Source organism: Phyllostomus hastatus, unplaced genomic scaffold (genome assembly GCF_019186645.2).
Source record: "Phyllostomus hastatus isolate PE091 unplaced genomic scaffold, TTU_PhHast_1.1 phas_contig_210, whole genome shotgun sequence".
In the NCBI taxonomy this organism is placed as follows: Eukaryota; Metazoa; Chordata; class Mammalia; order Chiroptera; family Phyllostomidae; genus Phyllostomus; species Phyllostomus hastatus.
In genome coordinates this window covers 19982978-20000000 of record NW_025333737.1, presented here as the reverse complement: position 1 = coordinate 20000000, position 17023 = coordinate 19982978, and the positions used below count along the sequence as shown (strand labels likewise).

Here is a 17023-nt window from a genome sequence, read left to right as displayed (position 1 = left end):
AGTCTTTCTTGGAAGAGAAAGAATTTCTTAGGTTGATAGGGAGAAGAACTGGAACTATACACTACAGAAGCTATGCAAAAACAAAACCTAAAACCCAAGAGTAGGTGCATGGTGGGAGTTGGGTAGAGGGCCAAGGAATAAGGAGCAGTGACAACAGCCCAAGATATCACCAAGAGTCACAGAAGGAGCTGGTTTGTACTCCACACTTCTTGTGCCTGGTAACTTTCAGAAACCAAAGCTTTCTTTAGTTTAGACTTGAGTTTAGGTTTGGATTTCAGTTTGGGTTTTGGAGGAAGAGAAGAATGGGAGAAAAACATAGCATTTTATTAGGCATCTACTATGAGCCAGCCAGACATGTTTTAAATTTTATCTCACTAAAACTTTTCAACTCCCCAAGAAGTAAGCTTTATCCTGTTTTACTGGTGAGACTTCAGGCTTAGAATGAAAGTATGCAGTTACAGTTCATGGAAAATACAGGGGATCATTATAACCACTCCCACCACCCCCAGAGATATTCTGGGCACCTAGAGGGTGCTGTCCTGCTATATATCCAGTCATCAGTTGCCTGCAGTAGCTTAACAGACAGAAGCATCTTGGAGCTGGAGAAGCCCCACAGTTTTGGTGAAGTCACTTCTGATAACGGCTCCTATAATATTCAAGGGCCCCACTAGGAAACACAAGGATCTTGTGATAAAGAAGGCATGGCTTCCAGACCACAACAGAGAGCTTCTACCAGGGATGCAAAAGAAAAACTATTATGAAAGGCTAAGAGAGCCAGTGGTAGTGTGAGGAAGGCATGGAATAACAGATGCCAAAACACTAGAGAGTTCCTGTCCCAGACCCATATATTGGCTGAGAGCAGATGAACCTGTTTAGGAGCTGAACAGAGTAGCATGGAGCTCAAGGACCAGGAGGGGTGGGGAAGTTTCATGGAGAAAGACACAAGATTTACAAAAAAACACACAAAAGTCTGAGGAAAGAGAGTACTCACCATTCTACCGCGGTGAGGGTTCTGGCTGCCTGCTTCTCACTGTAAGGAGACAGAGAAACATTAGAATAGAGAACACCATTAACATCACCATAGAATCAACACATGCCACATATACATCTACTCCTGAACTGTTCTACAACTCTTAGTCTCCTTCCTCACCGAGAATCCAGCCTCTCCACAAGTCAGCAAGCAAGACAGGGGCAATGGGAGCTACATAGAGAGAAAGCAACAAGTGATTCTACAGGGTATGAAATCAGCCACAAAGTTCTGGAGCAAGAATGAGTATTATCCAAGATTATTCATCAGAATTCAAGAGTCCTGATTCCCAGGCCCAGAAGGAAAAGTAGAAAACACTCCAAACCCTGTTCTTTGTGGGAGAACAAAAGAACTGCCAACACTGAAGAGACGGAGGCTGCTCAACTAGGACTCACTTCTGGCCCTTGTGGGGACACGAAACCACAGGAATGCTCTTCCAGCCTCTGAGTCTGGGAGTAGCACCCACCTGACCTGTTTACTAGGGGCAGAGTCCAGACCAGAGGACAAGAGGGAGGGGACCACAGCCTGTGATCAGAAGGCAGCAGGGCTGGACAGGTCCTGTTGAATATAGTTGACACTAACTGGGGTGCAGGTTAGTGTAAGGAGGCCACAAAACAGGGATAGAATCGGACCAGCCCCGGCCTCAGTCAGTACCTATCAAATGGGCACAAGCAACAAACTTCAGAATGGGCATCCTTGGCCCACTTAGGGAGCGAGGCCCAGGTTTCACTTACACTTTTATGCCTGCTATCTGAGCTTGGGTACTCCAGTAGTACTCCCCACCCCACCCCCAGCCTCCAAGGGTGCATGGGTAAAAGCCTCCATCTGTGCTTCTTCTGCCCACCTCCCTGATCACAGCCCACGCTTCCTCATGGGGGAGCCAGCAAGCGGCAAGCCAAAGGTGCTGCCTCACCGCCCACTGGCACGCAGCCTCAGGGAAATGGGGAAAACACGGACCAAGCCTGAGAGGCCCAGGGTTCCTAAACCTAAGGGATCTGGCCCTGGGTGGTGGGGTAGGGGGGCGGGCCAGGCTGGCGGGGGAGCCCAGGTGCCCAGGTTCTGGGGGCGGAGCCTAAATGCCCGGAGGCGGAGCCCGAGTGACAGAGGGCGGGACTCACGAAAGCTGTGGGGTCGGGGCGGGGCCGGGCAAAACACGGTCATTGCGGTTCCCAGACTGGCAGTGCACGGGGGCACGGTGACTCACCCAGGCGGCGTCCGCCCGACCCTCCGAGACCGCGCTCTCACCACTTCCGTCTCCCGCAGCTGCTGAGGCCGCGCAGCTACGACCCCACAACGGTGCCCCACTCCGCAACCAATCGTATCCCTCGTCTGTGCCCGCCCTGGCCAATCGCCACACCATGTCCCGCCCTGCCCCCACTACGTAGTCACCGCCCCCACCCTCCACGCCGCTCACTGGTCAAATTGGGCAGACGCCCTCCCAAGCTTTAGCCTACCGGGTGCCAGGAGACCAGACTGTACCTGGAGGAGGTGAGGAGCTGGAGAAGAGACGCGACCAATGGGAAATCACAGCGCGTCCTTGCGGCAGCCAATGGGAGAGCAGTAAAAGGGGGGCTGCTGGTTAAAGCTCCAGGGGCCGGAAGTGGGAGAGGCCTGTCGCCTACTGGCAGCACAATGGAGGCGGGGCCTTGTAGGGACAGAGGCCTTACATCCACTTCCGGTGATGACCCATCCCTGGGAATATTTCTCAAAAAGATCCCTGGTGGCACCTTAGTTTATCCATTTCCCCTGTTGGTTTCGCTGCTATGGTCTTGTCCTAAAGCCGGAAAAACAGAAAAGGTCCCGCAGGCTGAGAGAGGAAGGAGGGCTGGGCCTGAGGCTCCGTCTCGGTCTTCTCTGACTGGCGGCGGGAGGATTTTTCCTCTTCTGCGTCTGGACGGATTCCCCGGACCCTCACTTTTCATCCGCCAGCAGGCCCTGCAGTCCTTCATGACATGCATGGTTCTGTGAGTCCTGAGTAAAGCTCTCTCATTTGAGAGATTGGAAACCTGAATCTGAGATTGCCACTAACTAGCTGCCACCTCCTAGTCTGTAAAGGAAGTGGGGATAAGACTCTCAGGACCAAGCTCTCCGCTCTGCCCTTCCTGTCCTGGGAGCCAGAGCAGACAGTTGGGCAGAAGGTGGCCGCTGGAGGGCGCCGGGTGACCCCGGAATACCACTTACCCTGACCAAAACAGAACAATTGATTCAGATTCTCAACAGATAGCTTTGAGTTTGGAGTGAGCTCTGAACGCTTTTTTTTTTTTTTTTGAGAGTGCTAAATATTGATTTGTTGTTCCACTTGTATATCTTATTTATGCATTCATTGGTTGATTCTTGCATGTGCCCTGACAGGACTGAACATGCAACCTTGGTGTATCTGGATGATGTTCTGAGCTACCGCTAGAACTTGGGCCTGAATGCTTTAATGCCAGGCCTCAGAGCCAAAATATTTTAACGTGTCTATAAAACATCGGGACTTTTACTACAGTTAGTAAATTCCAGGAAAACAGAAACATTTTCCTGTGTTCACAGCCTTACTTCCAGGGTCTAGAACAGTGTCTGCTACCTAGATGCTGCTTAAATATTGTTAAAAACTGAACACTTCCAGGGCAGTGGCTACTTTATTCATTCCCAGCATTTACTGTAGTGTTTGGTGATTGCAAAGATTTCAACATTTGTTCAGTGCTCTATCACAGGCTTTCTAGAGGGCAGAGCTCAATTATGCATATCCCTTTCCCCAAATCGGGAAACAGGAAGTCAGGAGGCTGCATGCAGCTAATACCATGTCTTCCTAAGGGCAGATATCAGATCCAAAACGTCTGTAGAACTGAATGTCCTGTATATGAAAAAAATGAAGAAAGTCCCAGGCCCCAGATATTAGAGGCAGGATAGGTATGGTCAGTAAAAAGGAGAGGCCAGACTGGATTGTAGACAAGGACTGAACCCTGTCATGAGAGTTTTCCCCACTCCCCCTTCCTTGTAGAAGCCATAAACTAGCACCCTCCTCACACAGCTTTTCAAAACTGAGTCCTGGGATCTTCTTGGTCTCCTGGAGGTGGTGAGGATACAGACAGCGACACCAGAAGCCACCTATATATTTGTTAAACTTTATTTCCTCTGAGTCTCTGGGGAGGCGGCAGGGATGTAAGGCGACATGGCAGTAGCTGCAGGGGCCTGAGCAGAGCTGGTGCCGGGAGGGGCTGGCATGGGCAAGGTGACGAGGAGATTTAAATATCCAGGGCTGAAAGCCAGCTAATGGGTCTCCTTCATCTGTCTTTGGATTTTGTGCAGCATCTCCTGCATCCGCCGTAGCTGGAACAGGCACATGCATCAAAATGGGTGCTTTTACAGTCCTATAGTATCAGGGAAGTGTCCCCAAGCTCTAATCCCTTGACCCAGTGCCTTGGTAGCTCTGGGGTGTGATGGAGACCCTAGGTAGAACCACTAATCCACCAGTCTGGGTCTCAGATATGCACCAGGGCCAGGGATCTCCCTATTCCCAAACAACAAGATAGTGAGGTTTATGATCAAGCAGCAGACCTCCCAGGATGTCAACCCCTACCACCCCATACTGCTCTCACCTCCTCATCTTTCTCTCGGATCAGCCTTTCAGTTTCTGGATCTGCCCCTGGTGGGACAGCAGGGATGGGGAAATCGGTACCACTCTCTCGAGTCAGTTTGCTGAGGGAAAGGGGAAAGGGGGTTTGGTGAGCCTAGGGGCACCCCAACACCCACTTGGAATGAGCCCAGGGATGGTAAAAAATAACACAAAAAAAGGCAAAAAGGAAGGGCTTGGTCTCACCCAAGGCTGTGCTTGGGATTGATTCCCCCTGCCTGCTGTGTCCTGGCTTTTGATCATACTTGCGATTCCGTTCTTTCACCACCAGGCGGGTCATGCTCTGGATACACTGTGCCCGGTAGTTCTCATAATGTGTCTCCCGTGTCACATCCTTCAAGTCCTGCATGTGAGTACGCACCAGCATTGTCCTCAGCTTCACAAAGTCGCAGTGCCCTGGGTTTTCCACTGCATAGCAAGGCTAGGGGTCAGCCAGGGGGTTGGGTAGGGGAGAGTCATTGAAGGCAAGGAAGTACCCTAGTCACAAGCTCAGTGCTTTACCTTCCACGATGCCCCAAGGGTAGAGACGGCCCCTGACTCGTCGCCCTCTGGCCTCTACCACAGTGTTGCTGCCAATGACAGCAAATGGGATGCTTTCCTGGAAGAAGTGTGGAGGGTCTGTCACCATCCCCCATTCTCACCTGTTCCTTTCCACCCATGTCTTCATCTTCTCTGCCTCACTGTAGGACACCAGGGTCCTCTCCCACCCCAAAGAGCCCCCCTCCCCTTGTATAGATTTCTACTTCTTTCTTTTGCCCAGAAGAAACAAGATGGGAAGGGATGCCCTGGGGTGGCCCCACCTTGAGGGCTTGGTCCTGTAATTTGAAGTCCTCATCCTCATCAGAGTCACAGTCTGGGAACTGGTAGACCTTGATGCCAAAATGCTCTATCTCCTCCCGGATCTGGCAAACACACGAGGGGCCCAAAGTTCTGGGGACCCCATCTTTTCTAGAAGCCCACCTGCTCCCCTCCCTGCACCAGCTTCCCTCACTTTGCGTTTCTTGCGCTCCACTTCAGGAGGTGTCAGTGTGTCCGCCTTAGCCAAGATAGGCACGATGTTGACCCGCTGATGCAGGGCCCTCATGAATTCAACATCCAATGGCCGGAGCCTGGGGAACAGGAATCTGTGACCACCTGCTTGTGGCAGCCCTGCCCCTGGTGCTCTCGGCCTGTTCCCTTGGCAGCACCCGGTGGTTGTAGGAGCCTCAGGCTCAGACCATACCCGTGGCCGAAGGGTGAGATGAAGTACAGGCAGCAGTGCACCCTGTTGTCTTGGATGTTCTTGCGGTTCAGCCCACTCTCATCTCGGAAATACTGCTCAAACTGCTGGTCGATGTATTCTGCCACAGGCTTCCAGCTGGGGCAGGGACAGACAAGCAGAGAAACTGTAGGAGTAGGGGCTGCCTAGTGAGCTCTGGGATTGCAGAGTAGCCCCCGCCCTGAGCAGTGTTTTCAGGACCTTGTTATCCCTGGCTTGCTTCATTACATCTTCAGGGGGGTGCCTGAGTGGGACAGGGGTGCATTTCACATGTCCTGACAGAGAACCAGACTATGCACACAGGCGGAGTTCAATAAATACTAGTTTGATGAGAGCCCAAGGGGCCAAACAAAGCAGTAAGAATAGTACCTGCAGGTGAACACCAATTGGGGAAGCCAAGGCAGCTCTAAGTCAGGTTCATGGTCCAGTCTCGGAGCCTCTGTTCTATGGTTCCACCCTCTCCTCCACCTTTCCAAACCCACTCCATCCTTCAAGGTTATATCCAAGAGCCATCTCTTCTACCAAGTCTCCTTTGCACCAATGCACACTGCTCTCCCCATCTCTTCACCACACAGGGAGATAGATAAATAGAGTTCTTGAGTATATACTATTATATAGAGAAACATTACATATACAATCTCACTGTGTGGTAAAGAGAAGGGGAGTATATATGAATTTATATACATATATATTGAAGACCTTTAATTTCCAAGTCCTTTGTTCCTCTGGTATCTAGCTGAATCCTCACCAACAGGTGCCCTGATCAGTGGACATTCTGAGCATCATCGCTCTCATTTTATACATGAAGGAACTAAATCCAGAGCAGCTAAGAGATTTAATCCCGATCATCTTGGGTAGGAAATTCTCTCCCCACCTGCATCCCTGGCCTTCTGATTCTCAGCTCAGTGTGTTTATCACTACGCTGCCTGACCCATTTACTAACTTGTTACCCAAGTGGCACATATGAGAGAACTATGGTTCCCTACTCTCCCCCTCCCACTGCCATGAGACTGTAAGCCTCTCAGGGACAAGGATCATTCATACTTGTTCTGTATCCCTTAAAATGTCCAGCATGGGCTGGACATCTAGTGTATACCCAATAAATTCCTGCTGGTTGACTAAATGAATATATGTGGAAGAGCACAGTAAACTGGGCTAGCAGGCACATTAAATATTATTATCATGGCAGGTAAGAGGAGCTAAATAGATTGACCGAAGAAGGGGATGATGCAGTATGAACCAGGTGCTGGTTAGACCTAGGGTTTTCAGGGCAAGCCCAGTTTGCTGAGTCACATCCCTACAGCAGGAAAGGTGATGATGACATGGAGGCCACCTCAATCCATCAGGAATATCTGTGGAGACCACAAAACACGTACAAGCACAGTGCTGGGGCAAGAATGTAAGGAATGACCCTTCCCTCAAGGCTTAGACTAAGACAATGAAGATGAACCAATGTGCTGAGCCGAAAGCCATGTGTTGTGAGGACAAGGCATGCAATGAGAGTTCAGAGCACAGAAACGTCTGCCAGGGTCTATTAGTCTGTGAGGCAACTATCCAGGGTCAGCTGCATGGGTGTGCCACCTGTGCAGTAACACAGGGCCCTGTGCTCAGAAGGGCCCACACTTGGTTTGATTCTATGCTGTGGCCATCTAGAAGTTCTTAATAATTTTGAACAAGAGGTCCCACATTTTAATTTTGTACTGGTCCTGCAATTATCATCTTAAAATTCCTAAGTGTACTGTACACAGTCCTTTACAGTTTTCAATGCACATCGCATGCATCATTCTAGGGGATTTTCAGATCACCTGGGTGAGGGAGTAAGGGCCAGCATTTTTCAGGAATGCAGGCATTTGCTCAGGATCATGCAGTTACTAAATGCTGAATCAAGATTTGAACTCTCAGTCTAGAGGTCTTAGCACTACCCCACCTAACTTCTTCATCAAAGGCACCTCCCTTTCTCCTGTCTCTAGCAGCCATTCCTCACCTCCTCTGCTCACTTACGTCTGACCATTATCCCTCTAGTAGCTGAAAAACAGATAAATAAAGAAATAATGAAGGAAGGAAGAGAGAGAGAAAGAAAAGAGAAAAGAAAGAAGAAAGAGAGAAAGAAAGAAAGAAAGAAAAAGAAAGAAAGAAAGAAAGAAAGAAAAAGAAAGAAAGAAAGGCAAACAAGTAAGCAGAGATGATGGCAGTGGGGGGGCAGTGTAGCAAAGCCACCTTTTGTTTTGGCAGGTAGCCTGGAGGGTGCCTGGAGTTTAGTAAACAAAGTTCTACTTTTTACCCCTTTGTCTATTCTTTTCTCTCCTTCCATTCACTCTTCCTTTAATTCACTCTCACCCCTTTAATAACACTCGTTTGTGGCACCTAAAAAGTTGCTGTGAAAGGAAAGGAAGGAGGGAGGGTGACGTTTATTGAGCACTTACTATATGTCAGGCTCTGTTCTACATGTTTCACATGTGTTTGTTTTGAGGCTTTTCTTTCTTACCCTGTGTCCTCACCCCCATTATAGAATTATAGGTCAGAGTCAGAGGAACATGAAAGATCATCTATTTCAATCCTTTCCATCTCATTTTACAGAGTAGACAGCTTCCAATAAGAAGCACTGCATGCTCAAGGTCCTAAACCTCTTCCTCCTAACAATTTGGAATAAGTCTGTGCCTATGTGTGCACCTGCATGTGTGTATGGAATGGGTGGTCAGTGGGGAGGCAGCGGGGGCTGTGCTTGGTCAGACAGACATACCACTCTGTGTTGTTGACTGCATCCCCAAAACCTGGTGTGTCCACAATGGTGAGCCGCAGCTTCACGCCCTTCTCTTCTATGTCCACTGCATGTTTAGTGATCTCCACAGTTTGCATGATCCGCTCTGAAGAAGGGGGAAACTTAGGCCAGGGCAAGGGCAAGGACCTGCCCCATCAGGACAAACCACCCACCCCAACCAGCATGGCTGTCCAGACCCGCCTCATCCACACTGCCCGCCTTCCCACCCCAAGGCTGCCTGGGGGCCTCTTCTCTGGGAACCAGCAAGGAGCACATTTCCCAACACAGGAAATGCCGGTGGCTGTTGGCTCTGGCCCCAGCCTCTTGCTGCTCCCTGCTCTTTTCTTGGATTCCTGGAATCCTTTGGGGGTCAGAGACTCACTCAAAGGGTGGGATTCTGGTCCCTGCCCTGCCTCGGCACCCAAATCTTTAGGGAGCTGGCTGGTAGGTTGCCAGGCTAGACAGGCCTCTAGAGAGATGCTGTCAGACTCTCTAGAAGCCATGGTTTCCTACATGCCAGGGAAGACCCCACTCCCCAGACTCTGGAGAGAGTTTGTTTTCCCAAGTCAGTCTGCCTGCCTGTCTTCATGCTCCTGCCACCTTCTTTACCTTCAGCACTGAGGAGTTTCCGGTCCCGGTACAGATCGGTGAGGAAGAGGCTATTGACAAGAGTGGATTTTCCCAGGCCAGACTCTCCTGACAGGGGAGAAAGAACAGAAGATAAGACCTAGAACCAAGAAGCAACCCCACTAGACCAAGGTGTGAGGGGAGCTGCTGCTTATTTAATTGGGAAGAGACTAACATTTTAGAGACAGCATTTTAGAGCTGGAAAGAAGCAGAGGGAAGAGCTTGTCCAGTCTCATCTGAATGCAGCCCAGAGGGGGTAGGGGATTGCCCAAGCTTTCCCAAAGAAAAAGGCAAATATAAGAAAGCTATTGGTCAAGTGTTCTTTGTATCACTTTACCCCATATGCACACTTTCGGGTACCCGTGGCAACTACCTATTTTGCAAAAAGAGATAGCAGCTTGCTGCTTTCTCCTTCCCTACCTGTGCCTCCTCCCTACATACATACCATCCCCACCTGAAACACCCCAGACCAGCCCAACCCTGCCCCCGCTCTACCTGCCACCATGAGGGTAAAGTCAAAGCCTTTCTTCACAGACTTTCGGTGAACTTGATTGGGGAGGGTCGCAAAGCCCACATATTCCTTGTCATCCTAGTGCACAGGGAGTCAGAGCGTATCGGGGTGAGAGGCAGGAGGGGCCCAGGACCCAACACCACAGCCTCCTCCCTCTCTCCTAGGTCTCTGCCCAGCCTTAGAGGAGTAGCACCAGACTCCTTTTCGGTCCCATCTGGGGCCACCAACTGGGCTCCTGTTCCTGATACTGTCAGTTCGCAATGCACACCAGGGCCAACACACAGAGCTGGGGCCGACAAAGGACAGAGAAAAGCCCCAGTTCAACATCCATGAATGTGTGTGCATGCACACACACACTCACGTGCACCTCCACATGCACACACTCAGACTCTCTGCTCACACCCCCTGAAAAATAAGGACAGAGCTGGTGGCTCTACCTCAGAGGAGTCATAGGGATCAAGCTTGCCCCATGGACTGCGGGGCCGGGCTGAGGGGCTGAGAGGGGCTGAGGCACAGAAGTACTGCTGGCTGTCAGAGGGCTGGGGCCACAAGGGGGATCTGAACTCCAGGTCATCCTGGTAGAGGTCTGGGGCCTGGGGCGTTGGCTCCGGAACTTGGGGCCTGGACACCCAGGTCTTGGCCTCTGGTTGGTGGCAGCTCTCATTTCCTGGAAAATCCTTCCCGAACTTGTTCAGTTCTGCATCATCCGTGTCCTCCAGGAAGCGTTTGATCTGGGGGTTGGGAGTGGGGTGGGCCGGCAGGTGGCAGGAAGGGAAGAATGAAGGAGGCAGATAGGAGAAGGCAAGAGGGAGAGAGGAAAGCGCTTGTGGTTAGAAGGGAAAGAAACTGCACTAGCAGCCAAGCCAGAGGAAGGGCTCCCCATCCCTCCCTCACCTGCTCACACACAGGTCTCAGGTGCCAGGAGAGGCCCCAGGGTCCAGTAGCAGCCCTGGGCAACCCTGAAGCCTACCAACAGCTCTTGGGAACTGAGTAGTAGCTCCAGTCCTGACGCCCCCAGTCCACGAGGTGCTGGTTGAGGCTGCCCTCCCTGAGTGGTCTGGCCAAACCAGGGCCCAGGTACTACTCAAAGGCCAGGAAGTCAGATTGAATGGGCGGGGGTGGGGAGCAGAGAGAGGCATTAGAGCTGAGAGGAGAATGTGTCCAGGATTCAAGGAGAGTGCTGAGAGTCAGAAGGGGCAGAGCAGGAGGGAGGAGAGAAGGGAACTGCCAGCAGGGGGCACCATGCCTCCTGCCACTGCAGGTCACGGAGCTCTGGGACTGCGGTGCAGCCTCTATTGGGAGTGCTCACTGCCCAGAGCTTAGTACAGCTGACCTGACACCCCTTATTCCAGACAGTGGGCCACACTGGAGCCTGAGCCTGGACCCCAGGGGAGAAGGGTAAACCTGGCAGTGGATTCTGTGTATGGGTGTAAGGGATCTAAGAGGGACCAGATGACATAGAATGGGAGGACACTCAGCCTCCGGAGCTGCTGACAGCCCCCCAACTACGTGGAACATATAGGGGAAGCACCACTCAGGTGCACCTTGCCCCCTCTGCCTGGAGTTGGCCTTGAGCCAGCAATGCTGGAGGGGATCTGACCTGAACTGGGTACCACAGGGGTAGAAGGCAGAATAGCTGGCTTCTCTCTGGAGACAGGCTCCATCCCATCTCCAGCTCTAGATGGAACTCCCACTCCCAGCTCTAGAACCGAAAGCTGCCTCTCTCCTTTGGGGGACAGCCCCCTTTGTGGAGTGCCTGGCAGTGCTGGGCTCAGATCTGCCTCACAATAGCCATGTGCTACCCCCAGACAATGGACAAGAGCTAGCTTCAGAGGCTGACTCACCCTCTGGGGATGGCCAACCAGTGTGGGCTACCCCACACCACTGTGGAGTCCCAGCCAGGGTTGGAGGAAGTAAGAGGGTTGGTGGCCATAGTCTTCCTGCAGCTCAGCGTCTTACAAAGGGAAGAACTGAGGGCGCGTGGGCATGTACACTGTCAGGTTTATGCCAGGGGAAGGGATTGAGACAGGGACGCTAGTGGGAAATATCCCCTTGGAGCTACTTCCAGGCTGTTGCCTCTCAAGTCCCTATACCTGCTTAAAGACATATCCTCCAGGGCTTGCCCGGATGGGGGAGGAATAGATGCCCTTTAGCCTGACACTGGAACCAGCATGTGGGGACTTGGTGACCGGAAGAGGCTGTCCTAAGGCAAGCCTGACCTTACAGGCTTTTCTCACCCATAATATTTGTAAGGTCCAGTGTGGGCACGCTACATCCCGGTTTATGTTTGTTGTCCAATGATTAATTGTGCCCCTTTCCACTCTCAAAAGTGTCCCAGCGTGGCTGATGAATCATATGGCAATAGAGAAGGGATGGGGCTCAGGGACAGCAGGTCTTGTTTTCTGGCAGCTAGAGAGTCTGGGGAATTCCAGAAAATCCTGCCCCTCTGTACAATGCCATAGTGGCCCAGCAGGAGAGAACGGCGCTCCACCTGGTTTCCCCAGAGGCACCGAGCAGGAAAGGGAAAGGGAAGGCACGGAGGGAGACCCCCATCCCACACTCTTTCAGCAGAGCCACCAGAAAGCCAGCACCATGCTCTCCCTGCCAGCCCCGGTTGGCTGCTCATCAGCACGGAGGGATCCACAGGGGCTCTAGAGCAGGAGTCAGGATACCAGGGTCCTCACCTCCCATCTGTCTGTCCCCACCCCCAGCTCTGCCAATGACCAAATCATTTTCTGACTGTGAGCCCCAATCCCAGCCAAGGCAGGGGAGACAGGTCAGGCCCACCCATTTCCCAGAGCAGCACCTTACCCCAGCGTCAGTGCTATCCTCAGGGACAGAATTGCCTTGACATCCCATTGAACGGTCCATGTCCCACGCTTCACACTCCCTGTCAGCAAGCTCTAGGTCTAATTTTTATCTCTCAGGCAAAGTTCCTCACACAGAAACAGCCTGGTCTTGATGCTCTTGTAATCCGGCGTCCTGGCTTGCTCCTTTCCCTTTCTATTTGAACGCCCCCCCCTTCCCTCTGTTAGGGGCCAAAAAAGCCTGTGGAATGTCCTTCCCCACCCCCTCCTCCTCCCCTTCCCTTGGCTCCCACAGTCCAAGGACAGCTCAGCTGCAGCAGGATCACTGGGTTTCTCTGCAGTTCCCTCCTCCTCTGATTGGCTGCCCCATGACGCCTGCCTGCTCCCTACCACGGTGGGCACAGCACCAGCCTCCCAAGTCTGTCTGCAGCATGGGTTCCTGGTCCACTTGGTCTCTCCTGGTAACCCCCAAGGACAGTGAGAACTGTCAGAGGGTTGTGACCTCCCCCAAGGTGCCCTGGCCCATCTGTACACAGGGCTGGCTATACCCAGAACAATCCACTCCGAAAGGATTCCAATCTCTCTCTCTCTTTCCCCTTAACTTTAAGCAGTGCTGAAATAGGGTGGGATGTCCTATAATCCTTCCTGTCATAGGTTCTCATGGAACTGGATCCAGTTTTCTTCCCAAGTGTCCCTTTGTGTTTTCCCAGCAGAGAACTCCACTATCTTCAGAAACCTGCTCCTGGATTTGCCTGCAGAGAGCCCCAGAGGGACTCCTCCCACCCAAGGATACCTGACCTCTAACTCAGGGGACCTGTATCACTCCCATCACTTGCATAGTCAGTAGAGTTGCTGTTAGCACTTGGTCTCTTCGGGGCATGAGTTCAGGCCAGCAGGAGGCTGGCATCCCAGGGACTTCAGTTGCCAGTTAAATGGGAGACAAATTGAGGGGCCCTGTCTGGGAGTGTGCAGATGAAGCACTTGACTAGCAGTCAGGTGCCCAGTGTTTCTGGTTTGGCCAGCAGCACCTTTTGCAATTTTTAATATTGTTTTAATTTCAAGGCCTTAATGCCCAATCGTGAATGGCTCTTCCTTGACTCCTAGGAAGGCTAGGGAGAAAAAGCACTCCCAGATGACAGATAACTCCTTCTGCTTTGAACCTGAGGAGAGAAGGTGCATCACAAGTCCTGGGATGGTTATTAATGTCAACCTGTCATTCTTTTTGCATGCAAATTAACCCCCCTGAGGCTCCTGGAGGGGGGGGGGAAGCTCTCCTCCATGATCTCCTTTCAAAAAGAGAACTTCACAGAAGAATCTGGCTTGACATGAACTGGGGTCTGAGGACAAGGCTGGCTGGAGGGCAGGGTGTAGAGCCAGAGGACTCTGGTGATGGTGGGATGTCTTTAGTTCAAGAGGAACAGGGCAGCCTCAGCCAAGTTGAAAGCACCAAGACCTCAGCTGAACTGAACTTAGTGTGTGGCAGAAAAAGCCCCTCTTGGCCTTGGCTGGGCTTGGCACTGGGGACAATCCGTGCTCTCCCCAGGCTTCCATCTCTGATACAATCCGCCTGTCTGTCCCATGCAGGGAGAAGGATGGAGGCAGGAATAAAGACAGGCACCACTTGGCCTCTCCCAGGAACTCCCCTTTGGAGAAGGTCACAGGGTCACTAAGACTTCCTGGCCAAGACTTGGGCCTCAGCCTGGACACAGCTTGAGAGACAAGAGCCCAAGAGGTTGGCCTTTCCAGACCCAGAAACTTTGATGCCCTAAGGCCCCAGCAGCTCCCTCCTGGAGGCTGCCCACAGTCAACATCCTGCCCCAAAGATTGGTCACAGACCTCCTGCCGTAAACAGCCTGTGACTCCCAATGCAGAGGGCGAAGGCTGGGGACATCCACGCTAGGAGAAGCTGGCACAGGGCCCAGAGGCCCTGACACCTGGCATAGTGTGTTTGTGGTGGGCTCTGGCAACAGTGGCAGGAGAAGAGCTGGCCAAACACCAAAACTTCCTACCTGGGGTCTCTAAGGAGGCTGTCTGGGTTACTGTTTCTCCTCCTACTTCAGGCAGGTGGCAGGAATGAGTTCCCCCCATTCCCCACCACTGCAGAGAAGCCTGGTTTGGGGGGTGGGGTGCTGGGTATGGGGTGCTGCAGGAAGAAGCTTTCCCATGGTTCTTCTCTCAGGTGCAAAGAGACCTGTCTGACCCCACCGAATAGCTGGTGAGCTGGGTTTCCCTCTCTCAGAGGCTTCCTGGGCGGAGGGCCCTGTGGGAAAGGCCCAGGTGCTGCTCTTTGCCAGGCTGTGGGAAGGAGGGCCCGAGCATCTCACCATTCCTCTTGGGGAGGGAGGCACTGTTTGTGGGCCTCCTCTGTGTTTTCCAAAGAAGTTTGTGCTGGCCCCTGAGCTTAGAGTAGGTGGGCGAGGAGGAGTCATCCAGATAACAGCTGACTGAAGGAAGGGCAAGGACCCTCCCCCCAACCCCTGCTCATCGCTGACGCCCCTCCCCAACACAACATTCCGCGTATCAGCCGGCGCACTCCAAACCTAGCACGGACCCACCCCTTCGTCCAAGAACACAGGCAGCACCCCGGGGATCGAGGCCCGCCTCATAGCTGCTCAGATCATAAATAGAAACTTGGGAGCCAGCGACAGAGCAGTCCTTGCCTGTGCCCAGGGCCGGCGACAGCGCCTCCCAGCCGGCACCTCCAGGGCTGCGGCGCCGCGGTCCCCGTGAGCCGGCTGGGAGCGGAAGGCCCCGGCCTTGCCCAGCGCCCCTCCCCAACCCCAGGCCCCGGCCTTACCATAGCTGCAGCCGGGGCAAGGCCAGCTTTGCCTGGACAGCGCCCGTGGGGCCAGAGGCCAGAGCTGTGCGACCTCACAGCACAGCCAGCCCCAGCCTGCAGCCGGAGTGCGGAGGGCCGGGGGCGGGGCCCGGGGTGGGGCGGGGTGAGCCAGCCCAGAGGCGGGGTCTGTACCTCGAGGTGTGGGTAGGGGGTTGAGGGTACATGCTGGACAGGGTGCGGTCAGCCTGGCAGCGAGCCTTGCAACCTGCGACCCCCAGAGGCACAGGATTCGGAGAGGCGCTCAGAATAGTGCTGCACCATCACCTGGCTCTTCCTTGCCCAGCTCCTAAAGAGTGTACTCTTGGGGCAGCGAATCACCATCTGGGCTTGAGCCAGTCCCCAGTGAAGATGAAAGCGCCCACCTGGCACCCCCAGAAGATGCCTTTGGAAGAAGAGGGAGGGTGTTGCCCCATGAGTTGGAGACAAACCATTAGCTGCCCCCAGAGTGGGAAGTTAACCTGACTGATGGCCCAAGTCACTGATTATCCATAACCCCCCCACACTTCCAAGGTAGAATGGCAGACATGCTCCCCCTCCACCCAAGCTGTGAAGAAGAGACAGGAGGTTCCCTCTTTGCAGGACCCTAGATTAAAGATTAAAGAGGATTTGCTGCATAAATTATCCAGGGATCATCTGCTGGAAGGGTGAAAGGAGAGGCGGAGTAGCCTTTCCAGCTTGCCTGGGGCAGAGGAAAGTGGGCAGGGCCTCAGGAGAGGCCAGCCCAGGCACAGCAGGCAAGCAGGTGAGATGCCGTGGGGACAGATGCCCCAGCAGCTTTAGAGGCATCAGAGGCTCAGGGGGTCAGCAGCAGTGAGGGGGAAGAAGATGCTGAGGGGGTGGGGAGTTGGTGGGGATTTCCTGAGCTAACACAGGTCTGAGCTGGTCAGGCTTCTGTGGAAGTTTCCAGAAGCATGCCCCTCCCTGACTCCAAAAAGCCCTCCCCCACAGCAGGCTGACTGGCCTGAACACACTTTGGACAAAATTGAAGCCCACAGGCATGGCCCTCTCTACTGGTAGAAGCACCAGAGGCCTGCCTACTCTATTTCAGTACTATCTGTGACCCTGGGGGCATGGCTGGGGTCAGTTAGAACTCATCAGAGGGAGAGAGGGGGGCTGAGTAGGTAGATGAGATCAGGCTCAGAAAACTAAGGGCTGCTATTGCAGATGGTATTGGCTATTTGGCACCAGTGGGCTACAAGGTATAAGAGGTAGTTGATGCTTAAAGAAATCAGTTTACGCAGAGGACCCTTTTTAGCTGGGTGACCTCGCTTCACCTCTCTGGGCCTCAATTTCCACACCTGAAAATGAGGGTATTAAACTAGGCTAAAAGTCAATGGTTTGGCTCTAATGAGAAGATGAGAAAGTCTTCTGCAAAAGGTCTGGGGTAGATAAGGAAATCTGAAGTTGTACTCAGGGAAACAAAGACAAAAAGGAGTGTCTTTAGAGAGAAACCAAAGGCTGCTGTTGGAAGTCTCTGGAAGTAGCAGCAGCAGCTGCTGCCATCAGTCCCAGATGTCAAACTTGGGCGACACAAAGCCTCACTATGGGAAACTAGCTGTAGGCCACTAACCCTCTTGCGT

General features: G+C 52.9%; 2 protein-coding genes across 10 annotated transcripts in view; both read right to left on the bottom strand.

Annotated features, from left to right (window-relative positions):
• MTMR4 (myotubularin related protein 4) overlaps positions 1 to 2773 on the bottom strand; it is a 23656-nt gene extending 20883 nt beyond the window's left edge. Inside the window, exons 1-2 of one of the 5 annotated variants that reach the window (XM_045836484.1) lie at positions 2507 to 2773; positions 992 to 1030 (exon numbers count right to left, since the gene is read on the bottom strand). In XM_045836484.1, the coding sequence (XP_045692440.1) occupies positions 992 to 994 (3 nt within the window). In that variant the 5' untranslated portion in view covers positions 995 to 1030; positions 2507 to 2773. The other 4 variants (XM_045836479.1, XM_045836480.1, XM_045836481.1 and 1 more) reach the window with 4 other exon arrangements.
• Positions 2774 to 4120: 1347 nt separating this feature from the next.
• Positions 4121 to 15517, bottom strand: LOC123817423 (septin-4). 5 transcript variants are annotated; one of them, XM_045837112.1, is made up of 12 exons: positions 15402 to 15510; positions 10235 to 10528; positions 9782 to 9875; positions 9269 to 9355; positions 8642 to 8765; positions 5866 to 6000; positions 5635 to 5752; positions 5444 to 5545; positions 5145 to 5241; positions 4889 to 5051; positions 4609 to 4708; positions 4121 to 4339 (listed from the first exon to the last, which is right to left on the bottom strand). In XM_045837112.1, exons 1-12 carry the CDS (start codon positions 15402 to 15404, stop codon positions 4280 to 4282), a joined length of 1377 nt encoding a protein of 458 aa, XP_045693068.1. In that variant the 5' UTR covers positions 15405 to 15510; the 3' UTR covers positions 4121 to 4279. The 5 variants fall into 5 exon arrangements, with proteins under 5 accessions (XP_045693068.1, XP_045693069.1, XP_045693067.1 ...); XM_045837113.1 differs by lacking the exon at positions 15402 to 15510 and adding an exon at positions 12609 to 12809 and having other exon boundaries at positions 4609 to 4655; XM_045837111.1 differs by lacking the exon at positions 15402 to 15510 and adding an exon at positions 12609 to 12807.
• Positions 15518 to 17023: the final 1506 nt, after the last annotated feature.

What these genes read in the sequence shown, in the direction of transcription:
- LOC123817423 (XM_045837111.1), bottom strand. Translation starts at nt 12,668, where the DNA reads ATGGACCGTTCAATGGGATGTCAAGGCAATTCTGTCCCTGAGGATAGC. An exon ending in ATCCCTATGACTCCTCTGAG is followed by an intron (nt 9,876 to 10,234) that starts GTAGAGCCACCA and finishes CCTGTGCACTAG; the next exon opens with GATGACAAGGAATATGTGGG. An exon ending in TCCGAGAGAAAGATGAGGAG is followed by an intron (nt 4,340 to 4,608) that starts GTGAGAGCAGTA and finishes TGCCTGTTCCAG; the next exon opens with CTACGGCGGATGCAGGAGAT.